This window comes from Punctularia strigosozonata, assembly GCF_000264995.1.
Source record: "Punctularia strigosozonata HHB-11173 SS5 unplaced genomic scaffold PUNSTscaffold_9, whole genome shotgun sequence".
In the NCBI taxonomy this organism is placed as follows: Eukaryota; Fungi; Basidiomycota; class Agaricomycetes; order Corticiales; family Punctulariaceae; genus Punctularia; species Punctularia strigosozonata.
This window is the reverse complement of record NW_006767441.1, coordinates 1,461,041-1,476,992: the sequence shown is the minus strand read 5'-3', so window position 1 is coordinate 1,476,992 and position 15,952 is coordinate 1,461,041. Positions and strand designations below refer to the sequence as shown.

Here is a 15,952-nt window from a genome sequence, read left to right as displayed (position 1 = left end):
CTTTGATGCGGTATGACCATTGATCTGGTTTCAGCAAGGGATAGTACATCTGATGGAGGTACAGAGAACACATCAATCGTAGGGTAGGGTCAATGTCCGTTTAAGTCGTTGGCGTCTATTCTCGTCCAAGTAGCGTGGGGGTATCATCGTCAGAGAGTGAATTAGTTCGCAGGACGTGTCAAGGTATTTGATCACCAGCGACAACTGGGTTGGCTGACTTGGCACTCTAGTACGTGCCTGCTGCTTTACGTTGCCTGCGGATGGCAAAGATGCCAGCACAGGAACCAAGCAGAGATAGCCAGAGCGCAACAGTTGCGCCTAGCGCCATCCACACCTATAATCGTGTATAAGCCAACAAGTCGCCTGGAATCAAGAAGCAACTTACAGCATTACCCCAGCTCAAGGTTAGCACGCCATCGCTGTCTTTGTGCACTCGGTGGCGAACGACGGCGACGAGGATCACGTCGATTAGAAACACGACGGTCGTAATGAGAGCGGCGAGGAATGCGCTGAAGAACGTGAGGAGTGAGGCGACTCGCGACCCGGCATCGACGCCACCCGTACGCGAACGGTGCAGCATGAAGAGCGAGAAGAAGAGGGCAACGAAGGTCAAGGCACAAGCTGTAACAACGAAAGGATCAGAGGAGCAACGATAGGCAGACTTGAGAAGGCGTTACCGATTGGATGCAGAACCAACGCCGCAGTGAGCGCCTTGCTGATCAAATTGCTGATATGATCTATGCCACTATGACATCGGAATTCAGCATTTGTTTTTGAAGTTCGACTTGGGAGATGTCACTTACAGGGCGCTCATCAGCCGATCGTCAAAGGTATAGCCTAGTTTCTTCGGAGAACAGAAAGCGTCTGTGTTCTCGCTGATACCAACGACCCTGGACAAAAGAACCTCATTATGAGTATCGGTGACATCAGGCGCGGATCTGCGAGGACGCACTTTGCCTGCAAGTTTGAGACGCAATAGCCCCAGACACCGAAGCGAACCTTGCCATTCGCGCTTGAGTCCAGGATGCTCGACGACGCGTGCGCGGTGATCTTGAACAGGAAGATGCTGTGGATGATGGGGGTGGAGAGCGTGACAAGCAACAATAGCAAAAAGGCTGAGAAGAGCAGGAAGGGCGTGATAGCAGCTAGCATCTTGAGTAAACGGTCGTCGTGCGGATCGCGTAGCCCGTGTCGTGAGGGGAGAGCAACTGGCAGTGGAGTACAGGATGGGGTACAATATATCTTGGGCGGTTGAGTTCAGCGCCCGGGATGTATATGTAGGTCATTTTTTGATTGGAGAATGGAGCCGAGCGTGAGGGAACAAAGCCTTGTTCGCGTGTTGAGGACAATGACGTCGGCAAATATTTCGGCGTGGCACTAGTACGGTGGCGCAGTGGCGGCGGTGTAAACCATACTTACCTCCAAGGTATGTATAGGTACTTACTACCAGGCCCATCGGACTCACGAAAATATAGCAAATCATGATTTCATGAGGAGCTTTGCCCGCAGGCATGCAAGACAGGATCCGCGGACCGGAGGCTTCAGATTTTGCGGTGAGCGCTGCGCCGCTTTGTTCAAGGTCGTACCCAGTGCAATAGCGAAACAGGTCTGGTCCTCAATTTCGAGGTCTGCGTCATTGGAAACGAAGTAGATTTTGCATATATGATCTTAGTCAATCCCTCATGCACATGGGCGTGTGTATTCAGCGTCTAACGTTGAACTAACTATGTGCTGCTCAGGCCATCCGTTTGGTTCAGACTTATTCGCGCTTCCCGAAGTGTTTCCCGAGTGTGCTCGAAACGAACTCATTTGCAGGATGGGGTGTAAACCAAATCAATGCGAGGATTGGTAGCCACTTGAATTGAGCTGCAGTGTTGTAAGGTTGTGAGTCATCTCTGGGCGATACTTTACTGTGCATCCACCCCTAATGCAACATCGACACAAATCCCTCTCCCGTTCCTTTCCTGCTCAGCTGTTCGTCTCGGAAAGAAATCTATGCACTCTCAAACACCTGCAAATACTGTATGTAAGAGATGAAGTAGGAGCGAGGCTTGGTTCGGGCTACAGAAAAACATTAGGACTGCTCGAGTGAGTTGATGCAACATGTCGCGAGTACTCCACGGCCTCGCTTCACCGGATCGGTAACGAAAAGTTTACGGAAATATTTGGTAGTACTAAATACCTTGTATCCTATTTGCTACGCCATTCCGATTCGTGATTGCTGTAGTAATGCTGCTGTAGGAGGATGTTCAACGAAAAGGACGGTGCTGGCGTGACGGTTGAGTTCAGACTCCGCCTGCGTTGATTGGCCTGAGCCGCTTGAGCCCTGCGTTGCGCTGCAGCCTGTCCTAGTTCGGCACTTCGGCAAATCGTGACCGCGTGTGATGATCTCGCAACTTTGGCCGGTGCTCACTTCGTCTCGCCGGCATCTCGCTGGCAGAGTTGAGACTCAACCAAAATATTTGAGACGCTGGATGACATATCTATAGCATCCTGGCTATCTACTACCAAGGTTTCGGATAATTTTGAGGTGATTTGAGGGAGATATAACCCTAATGCAACACGCGTTGCATCAGGGGTGGATGCACAGTATAGGATCACGCTCAACGGTGTGGAAGTTCATTTCTGACGCATGCTATCGTTAATCTCGCTACTTCACAGGGGTCTGCGATTGCTGTGAGGCAGTCTGGTAGTGTATATTCACCGGGCTGCGAACTAATGATTCTGGCTGTTGCGAAATATGAACATCTATCGTTCAGACATGATCACATGTCTAATAAATGTGCTGCGCTGATTGATTTGGCGATGAACTCACAGCATATGTACGTGTACGTACGGAAGGAGCGCGCCAAAAGGGTAGCTTCCTGTCTGGTATATGTGGCGGATAACCAGGATCCGTTGTCGGGAACTCGCGAGCATCTATGACGTGTCGGGGCGAGCGGCAGTCAATTCCAAACATGAGTGTCTTTCGAAGTCGGGGATCTGTTCGGCGGATTCATGTGATGGTATGCCCCATGTGTAGCGAAGAACTTCCCGAAATGGAAGGTGATGCCGACTCGTGGTCGTGGGCGAAAGCGTCAAATGTCTTCCAATGATGTATTTGGGGTGTCGACATGGCCGTTAGGGATGGGATGAAAAGGTATACATATGGCGTGTGACGTCTAATAGCGTCGCTGGGACTGTACCCTATGATGAATCCCTGAGCGAGAAGTGAAGAGTTTGGATGCACGTACAGATAGATATCCATAGAACGCATAAGGCTGTTATGCGCTCCTAAATCGAACACCGTCGCTTCGAGTGAGGCGAATCCATTACGGGCCCCGCGAGTGACCTCACGAGAGGGTGCAAGTTTACAGATAGATAGGGTGACCGTCGTTGACATGATATCATGCTAGAGGGGAATACGAATACATGACATGGGGTTTCAGAGCATTAGTTAAGAGAAAGCACCCCGGCAGATCCGGCAGTCGCTTTCAGCAGCGTTCAGCGTTCAACGTTCAGCGCCCAGCCCCGCAAGACCCGTCATTGCGAATAAGCCTCGCATAGCTTGCCCGCAGTGCAACCACGGGACCATATTCGGTCTGAATGCCATTGGACAAGCTGGTTCGCAGCGACACTGTGGAAGGGCAACCCTGCGGCGCGGGGTAGAATGACATCGCCTTTCGCGGTGTCCCGAACGGGCGGTTATCAAAGGGAACTCCGAGATCAGTCTGGCAGATCTGCTACAGAATCACTTGTGCAACTTGAAGGAGACCCGAGGCGGGGAGGGGCAGGGAAGAGCCCACCATCGTCGTCTTGCGTGGTGAGGTCGAGAGCGATTCATCAAGGCAGCCGCCATGTACGCTGGCGGAGGGCGGGCCAGAGTCGGCGAAGAGACGAGAAAGAAGCCCGAAAAGTGTGGGAAGAATGATCGGGAAGCTTCGATTGATTCAGTGGCCATCAACCCTAAACTCAATGGATCCGCGCGCCGGCATACGGCGTCCCAGCAGCGTATGGCGCGACGGGCGGCGGGCATGGCGAGCAGGGAGGGGGCGATAAGAACGAACGAATGGACCGAATGGGCGTATCATTTTCTCTTGTTGTTGTGACGCGAGCGCATCTAGAGCCAAGGAGACCGTAGCTCACAACGAGAAGAGAACAGAAACGGTCGAACAGAACTGTCACGTGTGACACTTTGCCGACATCATTCGATATCGGGCATGGGCGTGCCTCGTCCTCGTCCTCTGGAGCTGTGGGGGAAGGCTGAGAGCAGAGAAAGACAGAGCAGCAAGGACGGGCGTCTGATAGCAAGACCATCTGGGCGTTATGAACATGCTGGGGCGCTGGAGTTGGGAAGGAATCCGCGTTTGTGATGTTGCGGTGGGAAGGCGATCCGGTTCCAGAAAGGGAAGGGTGTCAGAAGCCTGTTGGTTTCTCACGGCAAACAGGGTCAAATAGTCTGATAAAGGGCGTCGCGACTGACCCCGAAGTTTTCCACAACCTCTCTCTCTCATACCCTCCAGCCCTAGGCTTGACGCACAGTCGTCTACTTCCTCTCTCTTCTTCGTTCATAACATCCTTTACCCTGTGAGTACCGTTGCTCGTCGTGTTGTACGACGCGTCTCACGTCGTTCCTCACAGCTCAACCTTCCACGCTCGCCGTAATGTCTACCCCCGAGGCCACCCCTGCCCCTGCCCCCGTCGAGGAGGTCAAGCCTACCGAGACCCCTGCGCCCGCTGCCGAGGCCGCGCCCGTCGAGCCCGCTGCTATCGCGGAGGCGCCCAAGGCTGAGGAGCCTGTCGTTGTACGTGTCTCGTCTATGACTCACGCGACCTGAAGCTTACTGTTTGGCAGGAGGCTCCCAAGGAGGAGGCCAAGACCGAGGAGGCCCCCGCTGCCACCGCCGAAGTCCCGGCTGCCGAGCCTGCGGCCGAGGCCCCCAAGGACGAGGCTGCCGCCGCCCCCGCGACCGAGGAGGCGAAGCCCGTGAGTGTCCCTGCGTCATGTGGCGGTGCAACGCGTGAATGACTAATTATATCTTGGCAGGCTGAGGAGAAGAAGAGCGACCGTCCCAAGAGCCCCGGCTTGCTCGCCAAACTCCTTGCTCCCTTCAAACCCAACCACGACAAGAAGGCCGAGAAGAAGGTGAAGGAGACCAAGACTAAGAAGGATAAGAAGAAGGAAGAGTCCGAGGCCTCCGTACGTGTCTCTGTCTATTCCCATCGTTGACGCATCTGATGGTTGCTTAGGCTGCTCCCGCTGCTACTGAGGAGCCCGCCAAGGAGGAGGCCAAGGCCGAGGAGACCCCGGCTGCTCCTGCCGAGGAAGCCGCTGCTCCCGCTGCCGAGCCGGCCGCCGAGCCCGTCAAGGAGACCGAGACTGCTCCGGCGGAGGAAGCCCCAGCTGCTGAGGCCGCTCCGGCTGAGGCTGCTGCTGAGACCACCGAGAAGGTTCGTTGTTCGAGTCGTGCCTGCAAGGGCAATCGTCTTACTGTCCTCGTAGAAGGAGGAGAAGCCCAAGGCCTCTCCCGCCAAGATCGGCCGCCGTTTGTCGGCTCGCGTCGGTGATTTCTTCAAGGTGAAGCCCAAGGAGGCGTCGCACCCTCCCAAGGTGGAGGAGAACCCGCCCAAGATCGAGGAGCCTGCACCCGTTGCACCCCTCGAGAACCCCGCTGCTGAGGAAGCCCCCGCATCAACTGAGGCGCCCGCTGCCGAGCCTGCCCCCGTCGAGGAGGCGCCCAAGCCCCTCGAGACCACACCCGCTCCTGTTGCCGCCGCGGCATAAGCGCGTCGTCGGTCGATATCCTTTTCATCTTTTGGTGCACGACGTTCATGATGATATTTCCCCTCCGTGACCCCTTGGTTCTCTCCGTGCCTTTTACACATCATTATGTCATTCAGCATTGATCCTTCTCGCTGCTTCTGGCGTCCCATCTTTCCCCCTTTTCTCTGATACCTTACCCGCGGATCTGGATTACTACTTGTTACGACCCATGATGACCCGGATCCATCTTCCTACTTAGTCACTAATCGATCCCATGCCACATACCCTGTCTTTCTTTCACTCATTGGATCGTGCTGTCCTGTTTATACCAGCAATTCAGCAATTGTTTGTGGGATATAATTGTTTGGCCCGAGTGCGACAGCAAGTCTCGACTGATGTGTATTGGGCTGCGTGGAGCTATAGCTTGAATTGCACAACAGGATGACCGCGATACTGTTGCGAAGCAAGTTTGTTATATGCAAGACATGCAGATTCATAGTACTATATGCCAACAGGATTTCGTCACCACTGTCGTTTCGTCACTTTTCGCATATCTCACCAACCTACTCCGTGTATCCCTCTCATTGTTTGCTGTCCTTGATGTGGTTAGTCGTGGAAGTTGGATGTATCGCAGGCAAACAGTGACTCGATCGCGTTGTGGCTGTGCTATTACTCGAGATGCAGAACCAGGCTGATTTGTCGCCGACAACGAATCTCATCTTGACATCATGCCTCCGAAATCCTCAGCAGGCAAGGAAAAGGACTTGGGCGGAGACGAGGATGTTCTGCAAGCCGTCATCCTCGCCGATAGCTTCAACAAGCGATTCAAGCCTCTTACCTCCGGCAAACCTCGAGTGAGCGTCCTGAACCACTGTACATGTGTTGTTGGTCTGAAGATCTGTTGCTCATAGTGCCTGCTCCCGATATGCAATGCTCCTTTGCTAGATTGGACTTTTGAGAGCTTGGCGCTTGCTGGCGTTCAAGAGATCTTCGTGATATGCCGGTCGTACGCCGTCCAAGTCAAGGAAGCCATCCGGTGAGTCGCATCGGCTGTTGCGATCCTAGTAATGACGGCTAACACGGGATCGCTATTCTGTAGCAACTCGATGTGGTCGAAGCCTTCATCTGGCATCAAGATCGTGCCCATTGTCACGGCCAAGGAGACGTTCTCACCTGGCGACGCCATGCGCGACATCTACACGCACGGCATCATCACGACGGACTTTGTGCTCGTCATGGGCGACCTTGTGAGCAATATACGGATTGATGAGGTGGTGAGGGAGCATAAGGAAAGGAGGAAGACGAATAAGGACGCGATCATGACGATGGTGGTGAAAGAGAGCGGGGCGAAGCATAGGACGAGGTGGGATTGTCGCTTCCACGTCGTTGGACGTTACGCTGACGATGGTGATAATGGGTGATGTGGATAGGTCAAGAGGAGATGCGAGTGTGTTCGTCATCGATTCTCAAACTTCCGAGTGCCTGCACTACGAGCCCGTCACGGGTTACCCGCCCAAACAGAGCGCTGCCATTCCGCGCGAGATTCTCAGCGAGCATCCTGAGGTGGACATCCGGAACGACCTCATCGACTGCTCGATCGACGTCTGCTCTGTGGAGGTACGCGCATATAGTCATGCATGTACATCACCAAGCCATTCACATCCTAGATAAGGTTCCCTCGCTCTTCCAAGACAACTTCGATTATCAGGATATCCGGCGGGATTTCGTGCACGGCGTGCTCACGTCCGATTTATTAATGAAGAACATATATTGCTACGTGGCAGAGGTGGGCTATGCGGCGCGTGTCAAGGATACGCGCAGCTACGACGCTATCAGGTGAGCGGCGTCCGTCTCACTTAGTTCTGCGATTAATGCGCGGAATGTAGCAAAGACATATTGTCGAGATGGACGTTCCCCCTGGTGCCGGATGACAACCACCCTGCTGGACACCGCTATGAGCACACGAGGGGAAATAAGTACATCGCTGCAGATGGTACCGTCGTCCTCTCTAGGTACGTTGATTACCTCTGCGTCTATGCAGCGCGGTTGATCCGTCTTTTTTCAGGACATGTAAAGTAGGCACAAACACCCTCATCGGCTCCTCGACGCAGGTTTACGAGAACGCCGAAGTGTACTCGTCCACCATCGGCCAGCGCTGCGTTATCGGTCCCAGCGCCGTCGTGCGCCATTCGTACATATTCGACGACACCGTCATAGGCGCGAACGCTTTCGTGGATCGCGCGATCGTCGGTGCGGGAGTGAAGGTTGGCGAGGGGAGCAGGATCGAGCGCGGTGCGCTGGTTGCGGACGGAGTTGTGCTTGGCAAGGGCGCCCGATTAAGGCCCTTTGAAAGGGTGAGCAGGAAGAGGGTTCAGGAAGATGGACATGAGAGCGACGACGAAAGCGATGAGGACTCGGAGTTGGAGGATATTGACTCTGGCGAGTTAGCTCTCTGGAGAACGCAGCCTTCACTGACTTTTTTCTCTTGACCAGACGAGGACAATACTGACATTCTTGGTGCGGATTCGAACGGCATTGTCTGGCCCCGAGGCCCAAGCACAGAAGAGGACGAGGAAATAGATGAGGTTGAAAACTTCACAAATCAAAGATTAATGCGTATCGGTAAGTTACACCTCACGCCACGGATTGCTAGCGCCGCTCAGGGCCTCTTCATTTTAGGCGACACCGCGTCGGATCTTGACCTTTCCGATCCTGGCTCGGTGACCTCGGACGAAGAATCCGACTCGTCCTCTTCCGAAGGCTCTCCCCTGGCCCGCAGCCGCTCACGCGCCTCCTCCCAAACGTCCCTCACATCCCTTACCGCGCCATCTACAGCCCTATCCTCGCTCTCGCTCGACCCAGAGCATGCCGCCGAAGCAGAGTTTCATCGCGAGGTCAAAGCGTCACTGGATCGCGCGTTCGCGGAAGGCCACTCGGTAGACAACGCAGCGGTAGAGCTTAAGACGCTCCGGATGGCGAGCAATGTTGACATTGCGAAGGTGCGCGAAGCGGTGATCAAGCAGATCGTGGAGCACATCAAGGTCGTGGACGATGCTGCGGCGCAGAGGAAGGAGATTTCGAGCGTCGTGGGGAGGTGGGGGGAACTCATCAACAAGATTGGAGGTGCCGATCCAGTGGAAACTGTTTCGTTGCTCCAGGTTCGCTCCCTGTTTCCCAGCCTAGTTGTGCACGAGCTGAAGCGATCGCATTGCAGGTCCGTTGTTCAGCTTCTCCTACGCGCCATGCACTCTTTGGTCAGCTTCTCGCTGCCCTTTACCAAGCCGACATTGTCGAGGAGGATGATATCCGCGCGTGGCATAAACTACCGGCCAGCAAGGGGCAGGGCATGGAGGCGGGAGAGAGGAGAGAAAGGATGGAGAAATGCTGGTTGGTCGGGGCGAAGATGATACATCAGTTTGACGAGCAAGAGACGAGTAGCGAAGAGGGCGAGAGCGAAGAGGAGGAAGTTGAGGAGGAAGAAGCCGAAGAAGAGAGCGAGGACCAGAGCGAGGATACAGAGGAGAGTATGGTGGTGGTGTCTCCTCAGGGCAAGGGGAAGGTTCAGCCTCCACCGTCACAGTCTACCAGCGAGGAGGAGAGCGAGGAAGACGAGAGTGAAGAAGAGGAGAGTGAGTGAGATTGCTTGTCCTCCCGCTCGATTTACTTCGGATTCAGATGGACCAACGAACTCATCATGGCTATCAGTATTGGTTCAGGTTTAGACACGCTTGTGAGTTTGGCTCGCCCTTCGCCCGACATCCCACGATACCCACTTCATAGCATTGTGTTCGATAGAATTATATATGTTTCACCGCATTCATGCAGGCGTGAACGTCCGTAATCAATCAGTACAAACCACCTAAGTAACACAAATCAGTCGGACTCGAAGCGACAACGATCACCACGCACCATCTTCTTCCACCCTGTGTTGATCCTCGGCATCGTTGTGGACCGGTGTTGCCTGCAGTCCGAGCTTAGATGGTGGCGCTTCCTGGTCGTGGCCGTGAGGCTTCCAATCTCCCCTAAACGCGCAAACCCTGGGTTTTGATTCGCAGCGGCATGGTCCGGAATGGCGTGTGTTACTCGGGTGTCGGGTTTTTGCTCTGCAAATGAATCCAGGTTTCGTTCCCTAGGCCCTGACTCAAGCATCGTTAACACGGACGAAACTCTACAAACGGATTCTCACAAGTCATTTCCGTACGTCTTATTGTCCTCATGGGTCGTCCAGGATAATCACTTGCTCATATGGCCGGGGAAATGCTTGTTTTGTGCAGCCTATTCAAAGCGTATATGAACCGATGTCTGCGCCCAAGTACGTTTCTAATCGTATTAACTGGAGAATGCTGCAGGGCTTTGCCCGACATTTCTCACCGAGAATATAATCAGAGCACAGGGTACTATCGCAGACGACATATCAACATATCGAATCGCGCGATGAATACATGCAGCGGCTTACCTGGCAACGGAGCGAAGATCCCCCCTTACATGAAAACCGTGTTGTGCTAAATCGCATCGGACTATACGCTCCATGCAGCGGTTGGGAAGACTGCTGGCGCGACACCTCAGGGATATCTGTTTAACTGAGATCCTCGCCACCGTGAAGCTGTAAACGATCCTCGGGTAGGACCTGTATTCAGCTCGCATGTCGCTATCACGGCACGGAAAGGATAAATGCACAAATGCGGAGCTGCTCTCTGACACAATACGCAGCCGCGGTGTAAATGGCAGGAGTTGGCGCAGGCAGAAGCGTGTGCCGTGCCGGTACGTACGAGGACTAGACGTATTGGTACGTCGCACAACATGGATAACCGGTGATGACCGATGTCACAATAGAAGGGTGAATGGACAAGAAGATCGAGGGAACATGGGTCACCACCAAACATGCTTACGCAGGGCGAATATAGGATGGGCAACATAACGGCATAATGTGAAGAGACGCTTTCGCCTCCACTTCGAGGCTGCTCACTATGCGTCGTAAACGCTCTAAGCTCCAAGCTCGCATTTTGTTTTCATTAACGTCCTATTAAACAGAGCCTGCCCCTAGAGGCGGACGATCGATAAATTACATGCTCCGGGTTGTCGCGTGTTCAGGCATGCACGCTTCGGTGAGCGTGGTGTTGAGTTTCTCGATGCGTGTTGTCCTCATTACCGACGGAGGGAAGATCGTCTCCGATTCTCCCGTTACGGAAGGCATCGACGATATTTTGCGACTTGCCACAAGCAATACAATCAGCTGATGTGCCACTGTGCATATCAGTTCGTCAGCAGTATTACACGCTCAGAAAGATCTCGTATTCCTACATTTCTGTTGAATCTGGTTTCATGCCAATTAACGCTGACCTGAGGGTACCTTTCTTGTTGGGGAGGTGCTTCGTGGTTTCACCGCCGAGATGAGATCCGTCCCACGGAATATAAACTAGGAGGCTGTGATTCCAGAACACCGAGACAGCTTAATCTAGAGTGCCCAGGGCGCCTTCCTGATTCTAGGGCAAGAAGCAGCATGAATATGATGGAACGTTGCATAAGAGCGAATCAAGGCTCGGTGGCCCTCGACTGCATTAACAGAATACGACAAGCCCCCTGTTTCAAGTAATTTATTCCTGGAGCTGTTACAGAATGGTCACATACTAGTAGACAATGTCTAGAGGTATCACAACAGCTGGACCACATTTCAGGACAGCAATGCATAGATCCGTTGATGCCTCGGATGTGCCTGGAGATATACGCATCAAGGGTTCGGTTAGGTTCAGACTCGTTTCGAAAGTAAGGTGAAACAGAGGCCCAAAAGGATATCTTTCGCGGCGTCAGTATAGCCATTGATGCTCCCGGGTGTCGATGACCCGGTAAGCATTTGATGAGATCGAGCAAAATGTGCGCTGTGGAAATATGCCGTGCACTCTCACGCTTTTGAGTTTCGTATTGCCGGCGTTCACGATTCGCCAGATTCTCACAGGCATCTGAGATTCTTTGTTCAATGCCTCGGATTGGACGTACACGTTGTATTGAGTTATTCTATGGGAGCAGTAATCCGTCAATGTCATTTGACGTAGCTTCCGACATAACTGTAGGGTAGAGGTGATTAATCACCGCTGTGTCGCCTAAAGAAGTCCTGCAAAGCGCCTCCCCCCGAGATAATGGTGGACGGTCATGTCCAGGAAGGTACAAAGAATTTCTTTCCTCATCTGAATATTCTCAGGGCTTCAAAGTTCCTGCCGTGCCGTATATTCTAGATTGATTGATATTCAGCATTGTGGACGTCTGTTCATTGACGTCTTTATGTACACAAGGTACAACAGGTTCCTTTTCTGGCCCCGTTCGCGCATCATGCGGCGAATTAATTGCACACGGGACCAGGGTCGCATCGGTCCTGCCATGTGGTTCGGGACGTCGCCCTTCCCAGTGGGCGAAAAAGACGTACGTCGCGATGGTACTACAAGGCTCATTCGCCATTCAATTCATCCCGATTGTGATGGCAGGAAAGTTATACGATATCGTGCCGCTTTGCTGGTATGCACTGTGCGAGTTTTAAACTCAGTTCTCCGGCCGTTACCCTAGTCACGGTCTGATAGCACGAAGAAGGAAGAAAAAAGATATCCGTCTGCCGGGAAAAGAAGAGAGATATTCAGTCGTTTGCCGGTCGAGCGCCCGGTGGGAACGATCGGCGGATGAAGCGGTGATCGCTCAATGTAGCATCAACGCATCCGTTCTTTGTCAAAGTCACGCGAAGTCACGAACAAAAAAATAGAATACAACGGGGCGCTATAGCTCGTCCCTGGGCACTGGCGCGGGCTCGGGTTCGGCCTCGGGCACAGGCGCGGGCGCCTCTCCAGCCTTCGTCCTCTCCGTAGACTTCTTTTTTGCCTTTTCTTTCTCGTCCCGCGGGCCTGCGACGTCAAAGCCGGCGGCACGTAATAAGGCCGTCAGCGTGTCCGGATCGCGGACGTCGATCGTCTCGAAGCCTCCGTCCTCGCCGTGTCCGCCAAGGTCGACGTCCAGCTCATCTTCGCCGATGAATTCCACGACGATCTCGCCGTCTTCGCCGAGCTTCTCAATTAGCACCCCGGCCTGCAGCTCGCCGCCGTCCTTGAGTCGTTCTTTGCCTAGGAAGGCTTCGAGGGCCTTGCGCAGCATGTCATTCCCTGCGCCGGGGATGGCCTTGGGGAGGGTGACCGGCGGGGGTGGAGGCGGAGGCGGAAGCACAGGTTTGGTCCGCGCCGGCCGCTTGAAGAACTCGTCGGCCTCCGGCAGGGTGCGGTCGACGTTCTCGAGCGTGTCGACGATCTCTCGACACCGAATGAGCGCCTCGTCGCGCTGCTCTTGCCGCGACTTGAACCCGGGCTCGCCGCAGAGGCGCGGGGTCTGGATGACGAGCACGTAGGAGCACGTCTTCGTCTCCTTCACGAACAGGATGTGGTCCGTCGTCGTCATTGAACAGTGAAACTATTTTTGTGCCGTTGCGTGTCAGCCCAGTACCCGGTGAGCGGGGACAGAGAGATGGGAGCCGTACCTGGATCTCGATCTCGCGCTTCTTGCCGGTCTTGTCGCACACCGTGCCGTCGCCCCATCGCTGGACGAGGTAGCGGGATCCGGCGCCGCGCGCGATGTCGAGGTTGGCGGCGAGCGCGTTCTGCTCGGCCACGGTAAGCTCCGTGCCCGGTTCGGGGATCGGCGGCGCACGGCCGAGGGTGTACGCTTCCCACTGCAGATCAATGGAGGGTAAGCATTAAGACGAAAGGCACCGGCGAAGTAGGTGGACTAATGAAAGACGGAGATGGTACGTACCTCGGGGTCTTCTTCGGGGATGTAGCCACCCGGAGGATGTGGATGCGCGTGCGCCATTTCTCGAAATTGGCGCACGTGAGAGTTATGGCAGTACGAGTAGGTGAACCACGCCTGTCGATGCTGGTGAATCGAAGGGAGGACTCGTCAGCCTGGCGGCTCCACGATGCAGCAAGAAGCATGGACATACATAGAGACATGTGCCGGTCAGTGGCTGAAGAAGGGACCAGCTGTGGGCGGGCGTGACTTCGCGCAACTCTTCCTCCTGTTCCTGGGGCGGAGGCTCGAGAGGCGGGGGGACGAGACATAAGAAGCGGTTCTTGGGGCCGAGCCTCATGAGTTCGACCGAGTATGGCGAGCTCCCGGCTGGAGGCGGTTGCGAGAGGGACTGCACATGAACGACGATAAGCAACTGGACAATGACGGAGAAGGGACGTCGCCGACCTCGACGGCATGCTCATTGTCAGCATGGCCGATCTCCTTGCGGGCGTCCGAGTGGTCGTGTCCGACGTCAGCCCACGGCTGTTCGAGGAACTCGGGTTCGCCGCCGCGGAGACCGTGCTGAAGCCATCGTTCGGCAGTCTCGTTTAGAACGGGGTTGCCATTCAGGAAGGTGACGCGGTACTTGGGAAACGCATACGGGTCCTCGGGGACCGAGTGCAGCAGCGACGCGGGTCGTGCGCCGACGGCGAGGGCGACGAGGACGACGAGCGTGCTGAGGGACGACGGGATCATTGGCTTGCAGCGCCACGTCGACACCCAGGGGACGTTGAGACCGGCCGGCAATCATACTCATCGGGCCCATCTCGATTGGCCCTCCGCGAGCCCGGCGGGGTTTGCTTGCCCCCAGCGCCTCCTCCTCGCCCCCGTCCCCACAGGCGACGACGTGGAATAATCCAGAAGCGCCGCCAGCCCCGGGGCGTTCATTCGGTCGCATTTACCTCGCACCTATGTGTGACCTCGGACGTCACGCGGGCTTAACGTTCATCAGATGAATAACTAAACTCGGTGACGAAAAATGTGATGGAAATGTTTCAATGCCGTCGCGCACACTCCGCTTCGCAGGCCGTTCCCGCACGGATCTGGGCCCCTTTACCGACGAAGCCCGTTCGCATTACGTCCCAACATGATTGACCACAGATATCGTGTTTTAATTTGACCAGGATTCCCCGGCCCACCGGCTGCTGTGTTTGGCAGGGCGGATTATTCTTTATAACGGGCACAATCGCATCCACCCCTTCTCTTTCCCTCTCACTTCTTCCTCTGCCAGCGCGGCGCACTGCTCCCCCCACCCCTCCGCCGTCGCGCGATAGTCATCGCCATGGCATCCCCCGATCCGGAGCACGATCAACTCGCGCGCTCTGAGCCCCCAGAGGACGAGCCAGGTGAGCAAAGCCATCCTCCGTTCTGGCGCCCACCGTGCCAAAGCGCGTCCCGTGACATCACGCGCTCACCCGTCGCTTTCTCCGTCTCGTCCTACTGCAGCAGCGCGGAACGAGGAGAAACCAGCGGAACCGACTCCCGTCAAGCGTGGGCGCGGGCGCCCCAAGGGCTCCAAAAACAAGAAGACCCTCGCCGCCCAGCAGACGGCGCCAGCGGCCGCGGGTTCGGCGAGCGGCGACGCCGCGTCCACTGGCGAGACTCCCAAGCGGAAACGCGGGCGTCCCAGGAAGGTGTGTATTGCATGCTCCACCATAATACTTCCTTCGCTTCCGCGCGCGCGCGTGCGCCCCTGACGAAGCACACCGACTGACTTATTTTGCAATCGCAGATCCCAGAGCCAGGCGAGCCCCCCGTGAAACGGCCGCGCGGTCGTCCGCCGAAGAACCCCAAGCCGGCGAGCGCAGCGAGCGCTGCTGCCAAACCGTCGACCAGCGTCGCCGAGGATGGCGACGGGGACGACGACGACGAGGGCAACGAGTCAGAGGCGCCCGCGGGACCCAGCTCGGAGCCTGAGGCACCAAAGAGGAAGCGCGGTCGCCCTCGCAAGAACACATGAAATGCGGGCACGCCGATGTCCCATGTGCCTGGAGGCTATCGAATATTTCTTGAACGCAACCGCTCAACGCGCGCCCCCCATGGACCATTACCGTCGAGTTGCCCCGCTCCCGTCCACGCTCACGACTCTGGCCACGACGTCCCGTCCTATCTATTGAGTTCTGTATCGATCTTACACCGCCCTTCAGATGTTGTATTGCACGTTCGAGAGATCGCTTTGCCGCGCTCTATGCCTTGCCATCGCGCCCTTGTACATACATGACAGTTTTTTCTCTCTTCTCTGCGTAAAATATAAAGGAAGGCACTAGGAACAAGGGACCGGGAGGAAAAAGACCGTTTTCTATCTCCACAATTAAATTATTTGCCTTTGTCGATCTCAGGGCATTGCGTGAGGTTGTATTTGTCCTCGCCCGAGCTTGGTCTTACCCCGAT

At 55.3% G+C, this 15,952-nt stretch overlaps 5 protein-coding genes across 5 annotated transcripts; 3 read left to right on the top strand and 2 right to left on the bottom strand.

Annotated features, from left to right (window-relative positions):
* Positions 1–40: 40 nt before the first annotated feature.
* Positions 41–1,152, bottom strand: PUNSTDRAFT_105220 (pali-domain-containing protein; the record flags this gene model as incomplete). The annotated part of the gene is made up of 5 exons (XM_007385697.1): positions 41–334; positions 386–621; positions 678–745; positions 804–890; positions 953–1,152. The coding sequence occupies 5 exons, from the start codon at positions 1,150–1,152 to the stop codon at positions 227–229; spliced, it is 699 nt and encodes a 232-aa protein (XP_007385759.1). The 3' UTR covers positions 41–226.
* A 3,491-nt stretch (positions 1,153–4,643) lies between these two features.
* Positions 4,644–5,764, top strand: PUNSTDRAFT_136145 (uncharacterized protein; the record flags this gene model as incomplete). The annotated part of the gene is made up of 5 exons (XM_007385696.1): positions 4,644–4,784; positions 4,835–4,966; positions 5,027–5,179; positions 5,230–5,430; positions 5,483–5,764. The coding sequence occupies 5 exons, from the start codon at positions 4,644–4,646 to the stop codon at positions 5,762–5,764; spliced, it is 909 nt and encodes a 302-aa protein (XP_007385758.1).
* A 707-nt stretch (positions 5,765–6,471) lies between these two features.
* Positions 6,472–9,556, top strand: PUNSTDRAFT_105216 (nucleotide-diphospho-sugar transferase; the record flags this gene model as incomplete). The annotated part of the gene is made up of 10 exons (XM_007385695.1): positions 6,472–6,597; positions 6,655–6,779; positions 6,843–7,106; positions 7,174–7,360; positions 7,416–7,579; positions 7,630–7,755; positions 7,809–8,182; positions 8,237–8,365; positions 8,423–8,901; positions 8,958–9,556. 10 exons carry the CDS (start codon positions 6,472–6,474, stop codon positions 9,378–9,380), a joined length of 2,397 nt encoding a protein of 798 aa, XP_007385757.1. The 3' UTR covers positions 9,381–9,556.
* A 2,946-nt stretch (positions 9,557–12,502) lies between these two features.
* On the bottom strand, positions 12,503–14,257 carry PUNSTDRAFT_136143 (uncharacterized protein; the record flags this gene model as incomplete). Its single annotated transcript, XM_007385694.1, has 5 exons — positions 12,503–13,183; positions 13,251–13,442; positions 13,526–13,636; positions 13,713–13,910; positions 13,967–14,257. The coding sequence occupies 5 exons, from the start codon at positions 14,255–14,257 to the stop codon at positions 12,503–12,505; spliced, it is 1,473 nt and encodes a 490-aa protein (XP_007385756.1).
* A 496-nt stretch (positions 14,258–14,753) lies between these two features.
* PUNSTDRAFT_144935 (uncharacterized protein) lies at positions 14,754–15,865 on the top strand. The gene is made up of 3 exons (XM_007385693.1): positions 14,754–14,907; positions 15,008–15,195; positions 15,294–15,865. Exons 1-3 carry the CDS (start codon positions 14,844–14,846, stop codon positions 15,519–15,521), a joined length of 480 nt encoding a protein of 159 aa, XP_007385755.1. The 5' UTR covers positions 14,754–14,843; the 3' UTR covers positions 15,522–15,865.
* Positions 15,866–15,952: the final 87 nt, after the last annotated feature.

Bases quoted from the DNA above. Each gene is read 5' to 3' on its own strand.
- PUNSTDRAFT_144935 (XM_007385693.1), top strand. From the start codon at position 14,844: ATGGCATCCCCCGATCCGGAGCACGATCAACTCGCGCGCTCTGAGCCC. The intron at 14,908-15,007 runs GTGAGCAAAGCC...GTCCTACTGCAG, and splicing joins GCCCCCAGAGGACGAGCCAG to CAGCGCGGAACGAGGAGAAA. The intron at 15,196-15,293 runs GTGTGTATTGCA...TTGCAATCGCAG, and splicing joins AACGCGGGCGTCCCAGGAAG to ATCCCAGAGCCAGGCGAGCC.